The sequence below is a fragment of the Tachysurus vachellii genome, chromosome 8, assembly GCF_030014155.1.
Source record: "Tachysurus vachellii isolate PV-2020 chromosome 8, HZAU_Pvac_v1, whole genome shotgun sequence".
NCBI classification, from domain to species: Eukaryota; Metazoa; Chordata; class Actinopteri; order Siluriformes; family Bagridae; genus Tachysurus; species Tachysurus vachellii.
In genome coordinates, this window is record NC_083467.1 from 15,346,775 (window position 1) to 15,371,010 (window position 24,236).

Below are 24,236 nucleotides of genomic sequence, written 5' to 3' on the forward strand. Positions count from 1 at the left end.
CACAGTGCAGTGAAATGGGTAGATCTAAAAGAAAGATGGATGAGTAGCCACAGAAATGATAGCTATATTCCTATGAAATGATGCTGTAAATAGCACAAACCCAGGGGGTCCACTTGTTTGAAAATATAGCCTTTCATGTTCATTTTTACTGCAGAATGAAGACAAGACCTCTGTGTGCACATTATTACACATTTCAGTGTCTTTGGACTGAATACAAAACAGTGAAAATGAAATTCACTGATATACTAAGATATTAAACTGAGCCAGGACACTGAAATGTGTCATGTTGTGTTGTGTTGTATGTAGAGTTTAGATGCTCTAATAAAACATTTCTCTAACCAGTGTTCCATATCAACACAGTCGCAGCATATGGTATAATTTAGTAATAAACTTGGAGTAGTTTGTTTTTGCCATGCTTGGAGATTAATATGTTTTGGAACAAAGCCATAATGCATCTTTTATAGCAGTGTCTGAGGGCTGGCATGTTGATGCACCATTATGTCCTGGAGAAGATGGAAGAGAGGAGAAGAATGCGATGAAAACTCTTGTTTTTGCTCCAGTGTGTTAGTTAAAAGGTGTTTGTTAGTTCAAACTTGATATTAGAGCAAAATGATCAGCATTTTGTGACCATGTGGTGGATCGTCCACATGCAGATTCAGTTCAATTCCAGTTGATTTGGATAACATTTAATAAAACATATAAATATAGCAGCATCTTTATATTTATATTACACTGGATGTAGATTTAATCTTTTTACCAATGATTTTGATCACACTTGTTTCTTTTTCTGATATGTAACATTTTTCTGTAACATTTTTTGCTGGAAAATGACTCATTAAAGGACATTTTAAAAAATAGGGTGCAAAGATATGACATATTTTTAGGTTAGATATGAGAGTATACTGTGCGCTTGAATCACACTAGCACACAACAGCTAGGTGAACAAAGTGAACCAGCTGAACTAGCTTGAAACGCTTTTCTTTTGCACTGTTAGCAATATTTGATCTGCCTCAATGTTTTCATCACAATCTTGGTCTGTGCCACACTGACCTGGTTCTCTCTCTCTCTCTCTCTCTCTCTCTCTCTCTCTCTCTCTCTCTCTCTCTCTCTCTCTCTCTCTCTCTCTCTCTGTCATGCTCTACAGCAGTTTAGTGGTGCACCTGCTCTTAGAAGTCAGAACACTTTTCATGCTACACTTAATATTTGACACGTTTGGAGTTTAAAAGGTTTTTTTTTCCTTCATTGGCTATTGTTGAACTCAACGCCTTTCTCTGTAATCCCACTGAAAACTGCTTATATCTCCACAGTTCCAGATCAAAGACAGTAATAAAGGAGAGCAGAATGGCTGCAGACTTTCATGTGTGTTTCTCTTTAAGAGTGTGGGCTCGGGGTTGACCTCCCTCTTTCCTTCTCTCTGATTACGGCATGTTTGATCTCCCCCACTTTAGGCTGGAGATAATTCTCTTGACATAAGGTGGATGCCTTTAGGGCTGGTCCGTAGATCTGTTCTGAAGCCCTGCTCTGTAGTGGAAGATTTTCAATAAAGATCTGGTGTTGGGGAAACAGTCTGGCAGACAAGCTGAAATGCCCCAGGAAAAGGGATTTTGCTGTGGTGATTAAATTTCTTTCAAGAACAATATGTGAATTTTAATCATAGTGTAAATCGAGATTTGAATGTTAAGACAGTGAATGTTTTGTATGTTTTGAAATGATCAAAGCTAAAGGTTATTCGTTGTGCCAAGCTGTATTGCGTGAAGATAACAATTATGTAAATCATAACACTATTTCACACTCCAGTTTTAACTGATATAATGACTAGATTATCTGTCAGTTTATTTTAATATATAATGTAGGGAAGCCATGTCTAGCAATATGTACTGAGGCTGATCAGACTCTGTGGAAGCTTCTTAGGCAGTCAAAAATAATGAATAAAGCAGAGTGATAATGCTTGTGTGGTCTGGAAATGTGCAAATATTCATTCTAACTACTCTAAACATATTTGTGGCAAAATATGTCTGGTTTCCAGTGTGTTTTAAGAAATCTTTTAAATGTCTGATATTTTGGAAGTGGTTTTAAGGATTAGTCTTATTATTTTTTAGCTTTTGCTTGTAAGGGCTTAAATCACATTTTATTGGACTTTAAGTGTCTATGTTATATTTAGCTTTAGGTCCTAGATAGTATAAGGTGATCACAGTTTATTGAAAACTTTGACTTTTTAATTCCCTAGTGATGAATTAAACATAGAAAAAAAAAACATATAGTATTAGTGACTTATTTAGCTTTATTAGCTCCAAAAAAATGCAGTCACCTCACACTACCTAGAACCTAAAGATCTAATATAAAGAATTAAGTCCAATAAATTGTGAGTTAGGTTCATAATTTATTATAAATCAATATTGGGTATAAGACGGGTTTAATAAGATTTTTTTTTTTTTGCAGATGATTACTTATTGCTAATAAACCATTTATTACTCATATATTAATGAATAAAGACTAATACATAGTGAATAAACCTACAACTTACTTTACAAGTGTTTCGTTTGCCTTTCATCAGCCAGTTATTAACATCAGTTAATAACATCTTATCTTACCCTATATATGTTTTCTTACAAAAATGTTACCCATAGTTTTAACAGCTTTTTGTTTTTGACACAGAAGTAGAACGTGAATTGATTAGAGAAATTTACCACGCCTGGTAAGAAAAATGCTTTCAGAGCTTAAATTCATACAAGGATGTTCCATCCAAGTGTTTCAGCTAGTTGTCATGGTAGTGCAGTCCCAACACACTCAATACAAGCAAATAACTCCTCTGTCACTGTTCTCACACTTCATCTCAATGAACCCTCTCACTTCCAGACCTGTTACTGTACTTCTTCTCTCTCACAGATTTGCTGTAACTGCTTTTGATTAATGAAATTTTCACGCAATAACAATATGACGTAGATGGACGAGGAGTTAGAATTGGTGCTGAGATAGTTTGACCTCAAACCCTGTACTCATATTTTTGTAAATTGAGAGAGAAGCTGTCTCGGCAGCAGGAGGAGTGTGTAGAGCGTGTGAAAGATTCCGCATAACCCATCGGTTCTCTCTGCAGATGTTCGACTGGATCAGTCACAATAAAGAGCTGTTCCTGCAGAGCCACACTGAGATCGGCGTGAGCTACCAGCACGCTGTAGACCTTCAGACGCAGCACAACCACTTTGCCATGAACTCCATGGTTTGTCCGTTTTCATACACATACAGATTAATCTCTTAGCATTTGTGCATTGTGTGCGTCCTTACAGAAGCTCTTTCAATAATATTGTGTACCATCATGCAGCGTTTGAACGACTGTGTCTTAAACAGCAACAAATATTAAAGTTGTACAGGCAGATGATGTACAATAATATTTTACATTAATGTTATGATTTATGGTCAGAGCATTGTACATAAGGAAGACTGGACCCAAGGATAATAAGAGCAAGAAATTGTTTTTGAATGCAAACTATTTTTTGCAACCATACAGTGTTTATCTATTAATTTGTGTTTGTTCTGTTAACATATTTAAAAAAACAAACAAGATAAATACGGGTCAAATAATATCACATAATATATAACATATCGTCGCTGTCAGGCGGAATCCTCATATCTCCAAAACCGTTATTTTTCAGGGAATGAAAAAAACGCCGTACCTTATCTGCAGTGCACAGGGTTTAGTCCGCGTTGCAGTGGATTGTCTTGCGCTAAATTCCTGTCCTCAGACGAGCACCAGAACTAGCGGGGGTCAAGATTTTTTTTTCTTTGAGCCCAGTGTTTTGAAGACATTTACCTCAGAAGACGTGTTGATTCGTTGCGACTCTTATTAAGGAGAAATATGCCGTGAAGCTCTCCCGCAGACTGAGGAAGAAGTGGACAGTTGAAGTGTCCAATGGAGTTATGAGATTTGCGCTCAAGCTATTTTCAAGACTTTAGATTAGTTAATAACTTGTAAAAATAACAGACCCATGTGGGGACTGACCAATAGCATCGATATGTGAAAAAATATGAAATTGACCAAATTTGGACATACGAGGTTTCCGCCCGACAGCGACGATATAAAGAGCTTTTGGACAAAAAAGCAATCAAATCAATATAGTCTAACCTCAAATATTTAAAAGAAGTCACAATCAAAGAAGAAATTTATATTTTTTTATTAAAACATCTTTTGACTGTTTGTTGAAACAAAGTTGGTAACAAAGTTTCTGACTCATAGACAATAATGCCAACTTTTTCACATAAAGTTGGGGATTAATATGATAACTACAGATGTAAATAGCTGCAGATGTTCTGAAATAGAAATGACTGATAACCTGCACTGTTTTTCTGTTGTATTTCATTTTAATTTTTTATTTTTTTTTTCAGAATGCTTATGTGAACATAAACCGGATCATGTCTGTGGCATCACGATTGTCCGAGGCAGGTCACTATGCATCACAGCAGATTAAACAGATCAGTGCCCAACTCGATCAGGAGTGGAAGAGTTTTGCCGCTGCTCTTGATGAACGCAGCACCATCCTTGCCATGTCTGCAGTCTTCCACCAGAAATCTGAACAGGTAAATCTGTCATAGATTTTATTCTGCTTTTGGGTGCCAAAAATGATTTTTTCAAACATATGAAACCTTTTGGTTGCAGTATAGCTTGTTGTCAGTATGTACTGTCACTAATTCAAGCCAATTCTGTTTGCTGAGATTGTGTGTATATATCCAGTTCCTCTCAGGTGTGGAGGCCTGGTGTAAAATGTGCAGTGAGGGAGGTCTTCCCTCAGAGATGCAGGATTTGGAGCGTGCCATTCACCACCACCAGACTCTGTATGAACAGGTCACACAGGCTTACACAGAGGTACACAGCTGGCTTTACTATAAGAAACGTCTTTATGTAATTTTAACAGTTGTTTTTACATAATACGGTATGTGTGCTAATGTGCATTACATGTATTCTCTTTAACAACAAATATACGTGTTATACAGTATATACGTAACACAGGAACATGTGTGATGATATAATAAGATGAAATAAGATAGGATAACGCTTTACTAATATTAAAGTGTTCCAAGAACATAAATAAAAGACAAGGCACAAATAGGCAAAATAAATAAGCATGGATAAAATTAAGATAAAATAAGGTCCAGTAAAGACAAGACAAAGATATAGTTATGAACATGGTGAAACTTTTTATGTTCTTTAGATGTTCTTTACACTTCCAGGACAGCAAACATTTTTGTCTTATTCACATCAAGTGACAGAAAAAAAGATAGGCTGATGTAGAGAGGGAGGGAGAGAGAGAGAGAGAGAGAGAGAAAGAGGGAGAGAGAGAGATAGAGAGATTAAATTCACAGTAACTAACCTGTTTGCAGATGTTCTACTAAACATTGTAGATAATATAGAACTAGAATGTACATTTCCTGAAGAAATGTGAATGGTGCTTGCACGTGGCAAGTTCCCCTCATCGAGCTGAGTGTTTTGATATATGACATGTCCATGTTGTGCTAATTTTTTGATTTCGCTTATTTTGGGGGCGGGGCTCCACATGACATCACGTGACGTCATCAAAATACATGTGAGGAAGTTCCTCTCATTGTTGTGAGTGTTCTGATACACATGTGATACACATTTTGTCACATGTTCATGTTGTAAAAAATTTTTTGATTTTGCATATTTTGGGGGCGGGGCTGCGGCACAACCGAAAGGCCAGTCAGTACACCAATATAAAATTTTGTTCAGAGTATTACCCTAAAGGAGCTGGCCAAGTTTGGTGTAGATAGCTCGAAAGCTTGCTGAGTTATAAACCTCCAAACTATGGGAAAAAAGGCCATTTTGAGACCCGGTATCGGAAGTACCGGTACTCGGATCGCTTATAAAAGTCATAGCACACCTCTCCTCAATGAGCGGGTCGATTTAACGTGTCATTCATGGGTCTAGGACAAAAGCTGCGGGACAAATTACGTGCCGAAGTTTTGCCCGGCACAATAGTAATAATGTTGCTTTGCAAGCACCATTAATAAATAGTAAAGAGTTTTAATATTAAATGTAACAAGAATGTGATAAAATTGTATGACATGGCTTTGTTTAATTAGTTTTAATAAGAACTGTAATGGGGGCACGTGGTGTACTGTAGTGGTTAGCACATTTGCCTCACACCTCCAGGGTTGGGGGTTCGATCCCCACCTCCGCCTTGTGTGTGTGTAGTTTGCATGTTCTCCCCGTGCCTCGGGGGTTTCCTCCGGGTACTCCGGTTTCCTCCCCCGGTCCAAAGACATGCATGGTAGGTTGATTGGCATCCATGGAAAATTGTCCGTAGTGTGTGAGTGCGTGAGTGAATGAGTGTGTGTGTGCCCTGCGATTGGTTGGCACTCCGTCCAGGGTGTATCCTGCCTTGATTCCCGATGATGCCTGAGATTGGCACAGGCTCCCCGTGACCCGAGGTAGTTCGGATAAGCGGTAGAAAAGTAATGAATGAATGAAGAACTGTAAGTGGCATCTTGATGTGGCATAATAATGAAAAACAATTCAGGAAAATAATCAACATTGGTAATGGCTTTTGGGCTTGATAACGACCGTCTGCTTGACGTCGCATCACACCATCCTGTGCTTTATTCTACATATAATCAACTGATAGACACGGGATGTTAGATTGTGTATTAGATATCGTATAATTTAAATTTTAGAATTTGAATTACAGAAAATGAAACATTTTACATGAGTCTGTTATTGATTCTGGGCTACATGGGTTGTGGGTTTTTTGCATTTTATGTTTAAAAGGTTGAAAAATGCTGTGTAGTGTTTTCTTATGCAGATCTTGGTGTAACATTCTGCTTGCGGATAGAGTTGATCCATGAAACTTGGACATACTGTATCAACTGAATATCTGTGCTAAATCCTCATGTTTTTCATTCTCTGGAAAAACAAAGATGTCGATTTCTAGTCGTACGGTTTCTCAATTTTGGAGCTTAGGGACTTTATTTTTTCCAAACAGCATTTTTTAGTATGGTTAAAAAAGGTCAGCATTGTCAGTAAGATGTCGATTCTAATTCTGATTTTATCCTGTGGTGCTTTATATGAATCTCCTACATACCACATATAACAATGCTGAATGCCTTATTTTGCAGAGGAAAGAAACATGGATATTTTTTAAAGGGTTTAAGATGAATGATGAATTACAATTTGACATTACACATTCTCACTTGATCTGTTAAATACACTGTTGATTGCCATAACTGATCCAATTAGAGCTGTAGTGTGCATGGGATATTCTGGGAGGTTTAGCTGTAAAGCTTGAAAAAGGATTACATCCTCATTGAGAGCTCAAATTTATAGCATTTGATATATACTGTATTAAATATGGAGCAAATTCTAAAAATGAATGCAAAATAAATATATTATTGTCCTTTCTGTAGATTTTGCCGTCTGTGTGTTATCTTCGTGAATAAATAAAACTAAACTTAAGAAATTGCTACAGTTAAACTGCTATCTGACTTTGCAAGAGAAAACTATAATGATAAATAGAGAGTGTATTAGTAAATCTTGAGCCAAGTCACTGATTCACTTTGTTTAAAAGTATTAGATTTTTAGCATGCCACAGTGTTTGCATTGTGAGGTTTATGTCTGTCTTAGTCTGTTTTTTTCTTTTTCTCTCTAGTCATCTTTTATTAATTCTGTCTCTCTCCTCAGGTGAGTCAGGATGGAAAGGCTTTGCTAGATGTACTGCAGCGGCCATTAAGTCCTGGCAACTCTGAGTCTCTGACTGCCACAGCGAACTACTCTAAAGCAGTGCACTGCATACTGGATGTGGTGCATGAAGTTCTGCATCACCACCGGCGCTTGGAAAGTATCTGGCAGCATCGTAAAGTGCGCCTGCACCAAAGACTACAGCTTTGTGTGTTCCAGCAGGATGTGCAGCAGGTAATGGAGAATGCAAACAAATTCATAAACACACTCATACCACCAGATCTGTAGCAATTCATTTTACTTGCTGCTTCTGAAACTTTTAGATAGTTTTAGATAGTCAAACACAGGAACTTAGGAACTTGCATTGCACTGTTCTCACGTGAGGCTGAACAGATAATAGTATAAACGAATAACTTTATATGTGGTACTAATAACGTCTGCAGTGATGTACTGTATATACACAAAGTGGCATGTTGTGGGTTAGATTTGACAGTCCAAAACATTGAAGGTTTTATATAAATTCACAGTCATACAGTATTTGCCATCTCCAATCAACTGTCATCTTTACAGATCTCTTAACAGACACTTTTAATGGAAATACTTTAGCTATTCTGGTGATCATAGTGTGTGAACTTTGTGTTTATTCTTCTACAGTATATTCAGTCTTATCTGCAAAGAGCTGGTGTAGATGCAGGTTCTCACTCAAATCAAGCAGGAGTCTGTTCCACCTGTTTAATTGGTTATGGCTGGCTTTCATTAGACTCATCTGTGGCTTCTGCTTGATTGGAATCAAAACCTGCAACCACAATGGCCCTTCCTGGATACGATTGGACCCCTGGTCTATACACATCATTTGAATGATTAAATTCATCCTTAATGACTTTACAGAATTCCAAAAACATTGTTTTTCTCCTCCTAAATGTGCTCTAATCGATTCTGCATTTAAGAGTACATAATGTTATATGAGCTGCTCTGTCAGCACTTATCCATGAGTATAGAATTATGCATTCTGCATTTTTACATACTGCATTTTTTCCCTCTAATAGTTTTGAGGCTGGATATCTGCCAGTGGTGACTGTGAGCTGGATTTCACCCTAAAGACATGCTGGCTTTATCAGCAGCGAGAACGTGTGAGCCTGCATTCACTCTAGTGCTGCCAATGCATATCTAGTGAGGTCTACAGGCCAAATCAAGATTTGAACACAGCCCAATAAGTCAAAGAGTCTAAAAGCACAAGCAAAGCCAACCTTATTGTAGCCCAGAGGCGAGACCAGCTGACACGAGTTTGGCTTTGTTAAAAGCCTAATCAGTTATTCCTGTCTCATGTTCAGGCTGACTTATTGTAGTCTTCCTATAATTCCTTTACATAGCTCTTTACAAACATTGCTCACTGAAGCTGGGATAAATGTCCAGGTCTCCCACACTAAGTCAGTGAGAGCAGTGTGGAAGATAAAGGGTGTGTATTGAGACCCCTTTCTCATATCTCATCACTTTTTTACACAGCATAATGCCAGGTAATGAAGCTCTCAGAGGCCCTGTACTGTATAATGTTGTGCAGGTTCCCACACATTAACATCGCAGTATCCGAGAGTAAATTACCCGAATCCGTTATGATGATTAAATCCATATGGTGCTTAATTCAGCAATACTTCTATCTAATGCAAAATTAATCTTACCCAGCTCATCACGTCTGTCCAGCTTTCCTATAATTGCTGTTTTATAAATGGCTATTTGATTGGTCTGTTTCTATATAGATCCTTGCTTGAATATTTGTATAGCTAAAAGCCGTGTTCTATTTTTAATACGCTTTCTGAAAAGTTTGTTAATCTAGGCAGAGATCAAGCTCTTAAATAGCTTCATAAGTGTGTGCAGTTAAAGGTAAGTAAACCAACTATGCCAGGTATTCAGGCTGAGCAAACAGGACCTCCCAGGTACAGGTTCGAGAGGAATGCTCAGATGAGTGGATTTATATACTAGGCAGAAGAGGTATGTGCAAGGCCACCTTAAGCAATTCTAGAAACCTGCTTATTTGTTTATGTTGGAAACTTGGAAAAATGGCAGGTAAATGTTTGCAGAAACACTTTTGTGTGTATGCAGTTACAAGATATAGGCTCAGAGTAGTACACAGCTTACAGTATGCTGGGTCAGAAACTAAACCAGTTCTGTTGATCTGTCATAGGGTCCTTAACATTTTCTCTAACTCATTCGTGTTCAGGAATCATTTCTATAGTATATCATATCCTTGTGGAGCCTATCTTGGGAATACTGAGCACAAGCCAGAAATACACCCTGGATGGTAGACCAGTCCATCACAAGGCAGCATGCACACATATTTGCACACTCATTCACATTTAGGAGCAAATTTAATACAGCCAGGTTGCCTACTGGCAGGTTTTTCAGAAGCGGGAAAGAAACTGAAGAACCCAGAGGAACCCCATGAGGAAAACAGAGAGAACAAAGACAGAAACAAAAGTTTTGATCCAGGAAACCTGAAAATGTGCTGAATAAACACATCTGCTTTAGTACTGTACTGCCCGTCCCTTTAACCATAGAATAAATCCCACAGACTATTCAGCAGTGTTCAGATATTTGGATCAATATTTAAACGAGTACAGTAATAGTCTAGCTAATTACTGGAGCTCTACAATCTTCAACTCCTGAACCTTCCACTTACTGAACATATTAGATCACATATTGTTTATTGACCTATTCGTTTGGATTAAATCCATTCAAGTCACACTACCAATAAAAATAGACTGATAATTGTAATACATTTTTTATACACATGAGGGCCCTGATTATTTCAGTTATTGCATACACCACAGTAAAGAAACAAAAAACAAAAAACAAAAAAAATCACATTCCCCTAGAACATGTTTTATGGACTACCGGAGGAACCTGGACGTCCCTACCATACTAAATCAGCAGCATTGTCTCCACATTTCTGTGCAGTTTAGTAAGTGAGATCAGAAAGATGAAGCTCGAGAACACTTTGTCCCTTTCCTCTTTGACTTCTGTCCATCATTACTGTTAAAGGGTTATCAGTGGAACATATGTGTCGTGACCTCTGTCCTCTGTCATCGCGATAAATCTGATGCCATGATTGTGCTGATTAAAGATCAGAGAGACAGGAGGGAATGTGTGGGAGAAATGTGAGGGGGATGTACATCTTTACCTGAAGTCAGAATAGTGATCTGACCTGCGAATGTCAGTGAGGACTGAACAGACTGAACAAATGCCTGGGCATATTATATACTTTCCTTCATCTCATATTCTTAGCAGTAATGTAAATTCTAGACTCTTCTTTCTGGTGTCTTTCCATATGTTGTCCACACCACATATAAAAACTACAAGATTGTATCTATGCAATTTTATAGCTGCAACGCAAAATAGATTTCGCCATATTTTGCAAAAGTAAACCTTATGCGTGTCTTCAGGTACGTGATCTCTCTCACCATTTAAATTATAAACGGATTAAGACACAGAGACATAACTCCCCTTACACAAGTCTGGTTAAGATTAGAAAATGTCCACCGGGTTTCTGAATGTTATTTTTATGCGGATGAGCATGACACAGCCCTGAAAAACTCTTCAAGTCTAGAGCTACAGAAACTGAATCATCCGTGCAACATTTTTTAAATCTGTCTCTGGGGAAACCTGCATCTGGTTTGTATGCCAAAATTGTTAGTACGCTTTCTGTTCTCACACATAGGTTCTAGTGTGTTGAGCCTGTTTTATTCTCAGACAGGGTCAAAAGCAACATTTAAATGTTGAGGGCTTTAAAGGGCGTTAAATGTTTTTATATTATTTGTGTATGTCATGCACATGATCACCCCTATTTGTCTACTTGTTTTTAGACATTTTTTCAGTGTCTCTTTGAAAGCAGAGCATTAAAAGGCAAACCAACATTAGTGAATACTGGGTACAGCACTGAATAAAATAATTATAGTGCGATAAATATGGACCATAATGTACCATAAAAAAACAACACTGTTGTTTTTCTTAATCAAGAATTTTAAGAATTTTAAAATTCTTAATCAAGAATTTTAAATCTATCTTTCCTAAATGAGAAACACGGTTGGGAAACTTCATTGGGAAGCTCTATCATTCAAACCACACAAAACTTACAGTTCTATCATTTCTCTCACCATGCAACATCTATTTGATTAGACGATGTTTGCTTTTTGTACTTCCAGTGAATTTCTCCAAATTTATATTGAAAAAGCCAATAACTGAGAAGCAGTGCACCATGTTTATGTACTTTATGCCATGTGTGTCTTGTGAATCACTGCTTATACCTTGTTATGGATAGAAGTAAATAAGTAAATAAAAAAATAACTGAGCTCCAACACTGTAAGACAATATAAGGTGGTTAAACTGGTCTTTGTTCAGTCACAAGACCATGGCATATAAATGTATACTTGAGTTCAATATTCAAATCTTGTCAAGACAGTTTGAGTTTCAAAGAAAGTTTAATTACTTTTTTGATTTTATTTTGTTGGGGCGTTCTTGTTTCACAATGAACATACACAAATTCGACAGCTTAAAACAACCGTCAAATATAGGCTGTGTGAATATACAGTCGGAAGAGCTAGAAAATAAAATCAGCCCCACATACCATTCCATACCATGTGTTTTTTATTCACAACCATTGCACAATATGGTGCTGTTGTTTTCGATTCCAAAGAATCCAAAAGATGATTCACTTTTTTTGCAGAAATGGCCAAAATCGACCTTTTTTATGTAATTTTCCTTGAAATAGAGAAACTCTGTTTAACCCTGCTAGTCTATTTATACCAGTCAGCTATGGTCAACAGTAATCAGTTCCATAATTAGGGTGTTTATACTGTTGAGTGCTTCAAGAATGAAGAATTTTACACACTACACCTCAAGGCTCAAGCCAATATGTTTATTGGAAAATTCGATGAAATATAATGTGGAATCCACCTGAGCTGTAAATTGATCTTAAAGGGATTCAGTGTTGTAGTAACAAAGTGTTTTACCTAATAGACATTTAATTTTTTTTTTTTGTTAATGATTTCATTGTGTTCAAAACAGTGTGAATGTAAGTGGGTTTATCCAAGAGTAGAGCTGAACATGAACTGGAGCAACAGAATGAATGCCAAATCGTTAGACTTAGCAAGTTATATTTAGTTATATTTTGTGTTATTGTTATATTTAGTGTAGCTCTTGCTGTTCGTGCAAGTGTATGGCATGTTTTTAAAACAGACAGCGGATGCTGTAATCAGCCATGCATAAACAAAAAGCCACCACACCCACTGACATGATTTATAAAATTGTGTCACTCCCCCAGCTTCTGATTGTGTAGAGAACAGCAGACATCTTCATGATGGATTTAACATTGAAATTCTTAAAGTTCCACTGAGGTACATACATTATGTGATTTGTATATTTAGATATCTTTTTCATTTCAGGAAATAGTGGATTTAAACTATCGAGACTGCAGACTTGTTTAAACTAAGTCTGTTTATCCAGACTCTACACTCTGCGTCCCATTCAGATGAGCTCACCCTATGGGGTCTGTATTGTGTTCATGTTTCAGAAACATACTGAGACAGTCGAAAACTAAACTGGGTTAATCCTCTGTCTTTGGCCTCTCTACACCCTCGCTTCTTCTCATATTTATAAACACGGTTTCTCGTCAGTGTTTTACTCTGTGCGATGAGGCAAATTAATAATGTTTCGGTTATGATTGCACAGGCTATGGTTTATGTTAGACCAGATTGTGTATAGCACTAATGAAATCAAAACTGTGTTTCTGTATTGCTGTCCTCTTATGTAACTGCTGATAAAGTGGCTTCAGCGTTTTGTTTGACAGAGAGACAGACGTAACTGATTGCTCACTACGTGGAAGAGTGAAGAGGCAATTACTGTCGCTGTGTGTGTGTGTGTGTGTGTGTGTGTGTGTGTGTGTGTGCATGGGTGTGTGTCCGTGTGTTCCATGTCCCGACACTTCTGAGCATGAACCTAATCAGATATAGGAAAGCAAATATTAGTACACATTTCTTTTATAAGAAAGCTTTTTATTACATTATTTTAGTGAGTCGTTTCAAATCATTTAAATGGAATGGTGTGTATTTTTGTGTTTTACAAAGGTGATGGACTGGATAGAAAATCATGGCGAGGCTTTCCTGAGTAAACACACAGGAGTGGGCAAGTCTCTGCACAGAGCCAGGGCCCTGCAGAAACGCCATGATGACTTCGAGGAGGTGGCGCAGGTAACAGCACAAACACATCTGTAAAAGTCATACAGCTGTAAAAGTGCAATTCTTTGCAGGACTCAAGTCATATGGAAAGTTCTAGGGTTAGTTTAGGTGAAACCTAATAAAAACACATTATTTTGAATGAACAGATCTGTTCTAAACAGATGCAAATACAGATACTAATAGGTGGTGCGTGCTTGTTTTTTTAATTTATTTATCTTAAATAAAAATCTGGATAGAATGTTCATAGAGAATTTGAGCATTATGCATATAAAGCATCCTTGTAATTGCCTGGTCAGGGTCATAAGTGCTTTATTTAAAGGCTTGTTTATATTTTAGGAAATACAACCATCTATATTTCTTATAATATATTTCAGGAGTTTTTCCCAGTTCTTCCAGGATCATAGTTGTGTAAGGTTCAAGCCACACACACTTTAAATCTGAATGTAGATAATACGTGGATATGTAAAGCAGTTACAGATACACATACTGTCACTGTGTTACACTCATACTTACAACATTATTTCTATGAAATCAAACACAAACCAATCACATCACCATTGTTTCTTTGAATTAATTTATTTCACATGCGATTGAGTTGCAGAGGATAACAAACTCCATTTTGACTTACGGCAGTGTGAATTCAGCAGTGGGCCGTATCTAAATAAACATGAGCAGTGTGATCTCAGAATTGTTTGTATCTGCTCGAAACTTTGACTACAAGAATTATTTCCATTTAGTACTAAAGTCATCGTATCCAGTGCAATCCATCAATCTACTCTGACCATTCCTGGTCATTATAGGCCTTCATGTTAGGTTTTGTAACATAAGTAACACTATAATAGCTGCATAATGGTGTATAAATCAATCCTATCCTATCTATCTATGTGAATATTGATTGAAAATACTACACACTGAGATTCTTTCACACAGAGCAGTGGGAGACTTTACACACACTTATAACACAGTCTCTCGGTATGAGTGGGTGTTTGAGCCATAAGCCAAAATAGTCAGTATTAAAATGCTCACACAGTGTAATAAAAAGTTTCTAAAGGATAAAAGATATTTAACATAGTCAAAAAGTCTATTTATTCATTTATTAGTTATTAATCCTGCACCAGCACACAAGGTCTCTTGTTGTCATTAAAGTTTTCTAATCATTTTTTATCTTTAATTGTTGAGGTCTTCACTTTAAATCGCTAATTGTAAAATGCAAAATGTAGTTAAATTAAACAAATATCTCTATCCACAGGTTTGTCTTTCTGTAATTGTGGAGCCTATGAGTACTTGGGTTCTAATAAAATGCATGCCACAGCTGTCTAACTTCCTGCCATGGAACTATTTCCACTATTAATTGCTGCTATTATGAATGCAGCTCACAAAAATGTTTTATTACCTATAATAGGTGCTTACAAAAGGTTACCAGGTGACGGCACTGAGTAAAAGTAAAAAAAGGTGATTCTTTATTTTCAGCTCAACTATATGTTATATGTTATCTAGGATTTTATAGACAAGGTCTGCAGCCTAGCAGCCTGGAGGCAGTCATGTAAATTCAGCAGCTTATACCTTGCAAATATTTATCTACAGTATAAATCTCCTACCACTATTGTTTCTCAACAATGGTGTAATAAAGAGAAATTGACAATTTATAGTCTCTCCTGTTAATGTTCACGGGGGATTTTAAAGCATAATGACATACATTCTTCTACCGACTTTTTTGTTTTATATGCGCAGCCCATTTTATCGTACATAGCTGAATATTTCTTGAATATTCCTTAAAGTGTCAAATGAATATAAAAACCAGCTGCTTCTACCAACCTTCCTAGATCCAGGCAGGTTTATTAGATTCCTATTTATATTTTTTCTACAGATTTTCTGTGCATTCGATGAATCAAGGGCTGTGTAAGGAATAAAAAAATGCATAGAAAGCTGCCATTTTCCTAAACATAAGTAATCACCATTACTAAAGGCAGTCTTATTACAGTCTGTAATCCTGATACTGAATAATATTGAACAGTTATTTGCTGGATTTAGGTTTTCAGGAGGACAAGATTTAATATTTTTTGTCTAGTAGAAAAATACTGCAGTCAAATTTGCCATAAATAATGTGTGTATTTAAATTTGTTATTGAATCACTTATTAATGTGACTAATGCTTTGTGTCATTGCATATTACTGGACTAGAAAGTCTTTTTTTTTTTTTTTTAAAAATGGTTTATATGGGGGGGGGGCACGGTGGCTTAGTGGTTAGCACTTTCGTCTCACACCTCCAGGGTTGGGGGTTCGATTCCCGCCTCTGCCTTGTGTGTGTGGAGTTTGCATGTTCTCCCCGTGCCTCGGGGGTTTCCTCCGGGTACTCCGGTTTCCTCCCCCCGTCCAAAGACATGCATGGTAGGTTGATTGGCATCTCTGGAAAATTGTCCGTAGTGTGTGATTGCGTGAGTGAATGTGAGTGTGTGTGCCCTGCGCTGGGTTGGCACTCCGTCCAGGGTGTATCCTGCCTTGATGCCGCTGAGGCACAGGCTCCCCGTGACCCGAGGTAGTTCGGAAAAGCGGTAGAAAATGAGTGAGTGAGTGAGGTTTATATACGTGTGTCTTTTAGAAAAGAAAGAAAGATGAGCGGTATTTGCAGATCATGCATATATAGGCATTTATAAAAGCACAAACTGCACAAACATGCAGATCTTTTCTTGAAGATATAAATAGGCAAGATATATTAGCTGTGTTCAGTGCATGAAGATTCACCCGTATGTTTTATTAAAATGAATATACATTATCCACTACAAAGATTCCAGAAAAACTCCATTCCTCTAATGAGCGTATTGAGGGTGACAGTAACAGGCTAATACATGGAGAGAAGCTAACAGTAATTCCTCTTCAACTACCAGATCTCGAATAGGGAGGTTATGATCAGAGATGAAGTTTACTAAAGTGAGATTTAACAGCGGAAATTGGATTGTGCAGAGGAAGGATCTATGACATCCAATGTTAAAAGTCTCTTGATTGCATTAGCGATATGAGATTATGTAGGAGTTCAGTATAAGTACAAGGCACAGAAGACCAGTGCGCAGCTCTGGAGAACACTGAACATTTGACCAACAGGAACTAGGGGCTGTGAGTGTCCAGGAGAGGCTAGATCATATCAGATGAAGCTGAAGTTCTAGTGCATAGACTGATTCATACTGACTCAGTAAGTACAATGAAACCATTAGGAAAGCAATTTGTTATGAAAAGAATCCACCAGCAACATGACTGAGAAATAATACGACAGTCATCCTAATCGATGCACAAATCTTCAGACTGTATATGACTATAGAAAGGACATTAATCATAATAACACTTTATAACATTTATAACCCTTTATAATCACACCCTCCTGTATCACTCAAATGAGGATGAGGTCCCCTTTTGATCCTGGTTCCTTTCAAGGTTTCTTCCTCTTCCATCTAAGGGAGATTTTTCTTGCCATAGTCACCTTAATCACTTCAGGCTTGATCATTGGGGATAAATACAAACACATTTAAATATAAGTCTAATCTTGAGCTTTTGTATTATATTAATCTTTGCATAATATTACACTTTTTGTATTATGTTTCATATGTTCCGTAAAGCTGCTTTGAGACAATGTCCATTGTTAAAAGTGCTATAAAAATAAAACTGAATTGAATTGAATACCAATATCTATACAAAATAAAAAGAAAATTAATTAAAGCATGGACACTACATTATGAACATCTTTCTGAAAGGTCAGAAGGCATGTCGGATTCATAGTTTTTATGGCTGCCTCTGGCCATACACCTGGTCAATTTGCATACCACCCTGTCCTCCAAACAAATATTGACCCAGTTGAATCTCTTCACTGAGAGGAGTTGTTGTATATTTATAATGCATACAGTATATTGCATGTAAGTACTGAGATTTTTTCTTTTTTTCATTTGAAACAAAAAATGGTGGGTGTGGGTATATATATATATATATTTTATAGTTTAATGTAATATCCTGTACAGTCTAGCAGGTGCCCTGCAGCGTGAGTTACATCTGAGCTGAAGATTTCAGGGTCAACAACTTTGTTTCAGGGCCCAAGGACAGCTTGCTGCGATTTGAAGTAATAACCTTTCAATCAGAAATCACAAAGCTTTCACATCTGAGCCACTAAAAATATCACTGACTTATACAGTATACAGAACACTTTAATAGGTACACTTGTCCCCCTGTCTGTTAGGTCAGCCAATCATGTGCCAGCACCACCTGACTTTTTTCTAAATTCAGCTGAAGCCACTATAACTATAATTTATTTAATGCACTGGTGCCACATTATTGCCTGAGTGGATAATTGTATAAATTAGCATGTGTAATAGTGTTCTTATTAAAGTGGCCTGTAATTATGTCTTGCTCAATAAATATCGTCAGTGTAATCTAACTGCACTGTCCTAGGAGACTTTGTTTGCAGTCTAGGAACTCCACTTTGGCCAGCAGAGAACCACAGGTGCACATGAGGCAATACAATAATCTCTAATATCTAGGGATATTCATGAAGAGGCTTATCTTACAGATGGCTGTTATTATGTGAGAAATAACAATACGTGATCAGCTATTTTAGAGTGACAGTGTATTTGAATCAGAATGGTTTAAACACAAACAGAATGGTTTAAAGGGGCATCTATCAACATCTATAGTGTGTTCCCTGTTTCCTGCTTCTGAACACATTTTCTGTAGAATTTTCTGCTTATCTGTATTGTACATGCTGACAGTGGTCTAACAAATATATGTGTCCTGGATTCTAATGTGTCAGAACACCTACACGAATGCCGACAAGCTCCTTGAGGCAGCCGAACAGCTGGCTCAGACGGGCGAGTGTGACCCAGAAGAAATCTACAAGGCAGCACGGCACCTAGAGGTTAGGATCCAAGACTTTGTAAGAAGGGTGGAGCAGCGGAAACTACTTCTGGACATGTCCGTCTCCTTCCACACACACACCAAAGAGGTAAACTACCCTTTCTTCCACTTTATGATAACTGTAACCTTATATCAGCTAAGTGCAGAGATATCTCAGTGATAGGAAACCTAATGGAATAAGTAGGTGTGCTGAGTAATGTAGTCTGCAGGTTTGTGGACTTTCTGGTAACTATAGAGACAAGCATACCAACCATACATGGGGATAAGGTTTAAATAACATAAGATTGCTGAGACTCTTTCCTCTGTTTAACACTTGCTGATCAGTACCAGATGTGACATTGTTTTTTACTGCAGAATGTGTATGAATCTGTGTTCGGCCTCTGCGTCTGTTTATGAGCATGTTTACTGATAAAAAATGAAACCCTGTCAGCACTAAGATGCAACAAAACTAACTGCTACTGGAATCAAGTGACACATTTTGATCTTTCAGCTTTACACACTGATTTTAGGGAAGGACATGTGATTACTCATGCAGCCACACAAAGTAAATATTTTATAAAACAGAGCAGGCACCATCTGTCCCAGCTGAGTGGATACCATTCATCTCACTGAGTTCTCTTAAAACGAGTCCCCTGTTTGACTGTCCCCCTGCTTGGCTTCTGTAACGGAGATATAATTTATTTTATAGTCCGGGTGATGGATGGGATTTTAGTCTAGTCTGTGTGACTGTGGAGTTTATAAAGGCACTGCTCTATCGGGTACTTTAGGGATGCTGGTTTGCTCTGCCTGGATCTTTGGAGGATATGCCATGCTGAGGCTGGGATTATGTACAGGATGAACCACAGCTCTCACTCAGAGTGTTCCACTTTTGTCTATTTATGGTTGTGTTGTGTTTTGGGGTATTGCGTCACAAATAGCCCACTGATTATAGTGTAACTTGAGTACACATAATAAAAGATGCATTGTGGTCAATAAAACAACATTTTCTTGTCAGTTCATCATGTGCTAATGTCTGTAGTATACAATATTATAATATTTAGTATAATCCTCTCCAAATGTTATGGAACGATGCGGCAGATGTTGTTTTTTATATATACTGAAGAAGTCTTTTTGAGATCAAAAGACGAATACGATACGATAGATCAGAATTTCAGTTTAATTTCCTGATTTTTACATTTACATTTGTAAAACAGTTGGGCAGAGCACAAAAACTGGGCAGAGCACAGTGGGTTTGTATGGGGTCAGAATTGTTTCGTTATTCTGAATAAATTATACAGCCACTCGAGTAAATCAGAACGTGATTGGTTGGAGGTAGACCGTGCCACGATTGGTCAGCGCCACGAGACCGTTGTCCGATTGGCTGGAGTAGACGGTGGGCGGAGTCCACCTATTTGTGGATTCTTGTGTACGTCTTGACGTTAGAAATGTTTCAAATCCACAAATGCACAGAACGCGATTCACAAATGAGCAGGAAGCCATTCACAAATAAATACAATTAAATATATATTTATAAATATTTTTTTTATTTGCAAATCCCATTTTATTTATTTGTGAATTTCATTTCTTTTTGTGAAATTTGTAACATATATTTACGGTTTGCTTATTGTGCATTTTTTGATTTAAAAAATATTTGTGAAACTCTTTATATTAATTTGTGGATCATAGTATATTTATTCAGAATAACGAAACAATTCTGACCCCATAGGTTTTGGGTATGTTTTTATTATGATGGCTATACATGAGCCTTGAGAGACCGAATTAAGGATTTTCTTCTTTCTTATGAAAATCATACAAAGGGCCAGAATGTCCCCGTAAGGATAGGAATTTCTGGCAAATTGAAACTTTTTGCTAGACATTAGTCTGTTTTACATGAAGAAAACTGCTATTAAAAAATTAAATAGCCAAAATGTTACTCTATTAATAAAGAAAGTGAAAATATCACTGAGAGTTGAACTTAATGCTACAAGTGTTCATCATTGTATAAAGCCTCCACTAGCGTGCATGAAGACCTTTTTTTACTACATACACCATTATAAAAGCGCTGCACATCTATGCTGATATCTGACTATTGATAATTGGGTTCTGACATTACTGAATCACATTTTATGTTGATATTCTAGATGTAAAACTATGCAAAACTATGGTATCTTAGTTAAAGGAGGTGTGTTGTGTTTGATACGATTCCTACCTTAGTCTGAGTATTAAGAAGTAGATCAACATGAGCAGAATGAAATTTGCTTTGGGCAAGTTGTGCATACTCATTCTGATTTTGTGTTAATCAGCATGTCATTCTCTTCATGCCAAATCTACCAGTGCACCAGTTTGAATCAAGGGGATTACATGGTCTATTAAGAGCTGATACTGTAAATACTGACATCACATCTGAGGTGCAGGTAAAAACAACTAAATGTTTTACACACACACAGACAGTGGGCCGTTGCACTGCGAACACTTCCATTCATCATTTCCATTGTGTGTCAAGATATTAGAAAAGAAATATTATTTTTGATCCTTAATTTCTACTAATCTTGACACACAGAAACAAGTGTGATGATATAGCAGGTACAGTATATCCTTATTATTGATAGTTCAGTGAGATTGTATTGTTCTTTGGCAAAGCTGTTATGCTGAAAAATCAGCAAGTGGCATTTCCTAATTAGAGGCCGCACTGATTGACTGTGAATAAGGTTACTATGGCAACTCCAGATGTACTGCTACTAAATGAATGTTTTAACCCTTTAAAGCCAGGATTACCAAATCATACTCCAACACGCTTGACAGTGTTGAAAAATGTAATACTGTCATACCAACAAGACTTAATGAAATTCATATACACGATAATCTTTGTCAAATCATTGTAAAAGCAGGTATAATATTAAAACATGTTAGAATTATTTTGTCACAGTTTCTTTGCATGTGAAAAGGAAGATGTGGGTGAGTGGATGAGAATATTATTTTAGAGCCAATCATTTATTCATTAGTCTTTGATAACACTGGTCAAGGTGGTGGTGGACCCAGAAAAATCCACCAATTCTGGCACCAATCTGTCATAGGGAATGTCCAAGGATCAGGAGTATGAATGAGAGAGTGTGCAAGGTGTTGAGGTTTAAGAAGCTGCAAACTGTGGGCTCCAGGTCAAATCTAATTGATGATCCCTTCTTTAAAAGTTGAATGATTACCGGTTCTGTAAAATCTGTTAAGGAAAAGAAAATAGTGTTATTTGTAGCTACAGTAATTCATTCGGTTGGAAATAGCTTGCATCTTGTTTCTGCCATTCATGTTGCCATGATGCTAGATGTCATCACAGTGAAAAAAAAGGTATTTTTCACATCAGAGCTTCCTGTCATGCTAATTTGCCATATGTCAAACATCACCAATCAGTATGGTCTGAGCTGTGGGTGCTTGTTCTGGGTCTATAGTGCTGCCAAAAGCTGGATAACTTCATGGCTTTTTCCCAACAATAACTGACTTGAAGACTCATATAGATACCTGCTGATTTTTATAGATTAGAGCATACTTCCTGCTACGGGACAAGAAAAATATGCTGCAATGTTAATCATCAAAAAATGGCAAATATTTCAGGTTTTTCTCATAATTGCTTTAGCTTCAGCTTATGGTTGTTTTTTTTAGATACATTATATATATATTTTCTTTGTGATGGATTTAATTTGTATGACAAAAACAGATGACTTTTTGAAAGCAGTAGAAGGTCATTTGTTGTGCCAGTGCATTGTGTGTGGAAAAGCCTGGGGCTATGAGTAGTGTTTCCAGTTTATTTGCTCTTATCTTGATGTGTCAGTCAACCGCCAAGAAAACAGCACTACATAATCACCAGCAATGGCATGTTTTCTTTTTCTCTGGGCCAAAAGTGGGAGCTGTGCAGAGCCTTGAGATGTTTCATATGTTCCTTTAACTCTGTTTTTCTGGTTATATGAAAAGAGAGAAACTCCATGTCTCCAAAGGCATTGTGTCACTTCCATTAAAATAGTTGTACAACACCAAATGTGTTTGACTAAGAGTGGAGTTAGACACTTGTGTGACACGCAATAGTGACATATTATAGTAACCACCTGATTACATTTCTGAGATGATAATGGTTTAAAATGATTGAATATTATAAAATCATTCATGTTACAGTATCTGTGGTATTTCTCTCTACGCTCACACACATGCACGAGTACACTCTGCTTTTTCACTGCTTACTAGCTCAACTTTTCTGCATGATAATGTGCTGACAGAAGGATATTCTTTTTTGCTGTAGTTTGGGGAATGTGATGATAGGTTCTGTAATGAAAGCTTGTTTTGTAATTTTCTTTAAGCCTAGCTGAAATTTTGCGTGCAATTTCGTCTTTCATCAATATTTAAAATGCTCCATGGATTAATACTGCTTCCTGGACACAAGCATAGATCATCTTACATGGGTCATAACACCCCATGACCCCAAGATACATCACTCAGGATGTGTCCAGTAGCATTGAAATTATTGTTATTATTTCAAGCTGAATCTTCTAGTGATGACAAGGAAGAATCATCATTAGAAGATCTGTAAAGAATAATAGTGACAGCTGGCCAAACTGCAAATTTTGAACGGAAGAACCACAGCATGCTATGGATTGGCTTAGCAGGATGTTCCCTCCAGGGGGTCTGAGTGTGTGTGGTGGAGGAGTTGGAGTTACCACACATGTGCCCAAACATCCAGCTGATACAATGCAGAGCATAGAAATATCTGTGTCAGGTGGTTTCAAGTCTCCAAGGAGAAGATGTTTTTGTAGATGATGCCCTTGTATCCTCCAGAGCTTCCATGACTGATAACAGTACACTACAAGACATTAGCTCAGTCCAGGGCTACTCTGAAGGCTCCTGAAGATCATCTGGAGTAACACCAAAGTTGAGCTGTATAGATGGGGTGTGGATTCCAAAGATGAAGTCAATGAGCATTCATCAGTTCATGAACATAATGCTTCCTAGTGTTGAAGGAGAGTGATTCTTTGTTTATTCATTGTTGCCATGTACAGTATGTGATAGACTTGTGCTTGAACCTACATCCACACCTCTACCCCCGAGGGTGCATAATGTCGCCTAGCTAAACAGGGAGGCTTGAGAGAGCAAACAGGAACTGGTTGTGCACTGGGAGGATTTCAGAAATGTTTACAGCTCCATAGCGTCCAGTACTGGCATGAAGATAACGGCTCAAGGGATATAATCCGCTGATGTACCACTTCAGTTATGCCTTTTATTCAGATAATGAACATCAGCTGAAATAGTGGTGTTTAGATGGTCAGTAATTAGCATTTCATCTGGAACTGTCCCATAAGACAGAATTAGAATTGGATAGAGATGTCCTTTGACCTCATTATCTACTCTGGGGGCTCAATGGTTAAGTCTCTGGGTTACTGATCAGAAGGACAGGGGTTCAAGCTCCACCAAGCTGCC

The 24,236-nt window shown here is 37.4% G+C and overlaps 1 protein-coding gene across 2 annotated transcripts in view; it reads left to right on the plus strand.

The window, feature by feature from the left end:
• The window catches only part of kalrna (kalirin RhoGEF kinase a), a 150,850-nt gene that overhangs the window by 67,251 nt on the left and 59,363 nt on the right, over window positions 1-24,236 (plus strand). For both annotated transcript variants that reach the window (XM_060876506.1, XM_060876505.1), the window contains exons 6-11: window positions 3,095-3,217; window positions 4,381-4,572; window positions 4,727-4,858; window positions 7,688-7,918; window positions 13,801-13,923; window positions 18,700-18,891. In XM_060876506.1, the coding sequence (XP_060732489.1) occupies window positions 3,095-3,217; window positions 4,381-4,572; window positions 4,727-4,858; window positions 7,688-7,918; window positions 13,801-13,923; window positions 18,700-18,891 (993 nt within the window). The remainder of the gene's footprint in view (window positions 1-3,094; window positions 3,218-4,380; window positions 4,573-4,726; window positions 4,859-7,687; window positions 7,919-13,800; window positions 13,924-18,699; window positions 18,892-24,236) is intronic.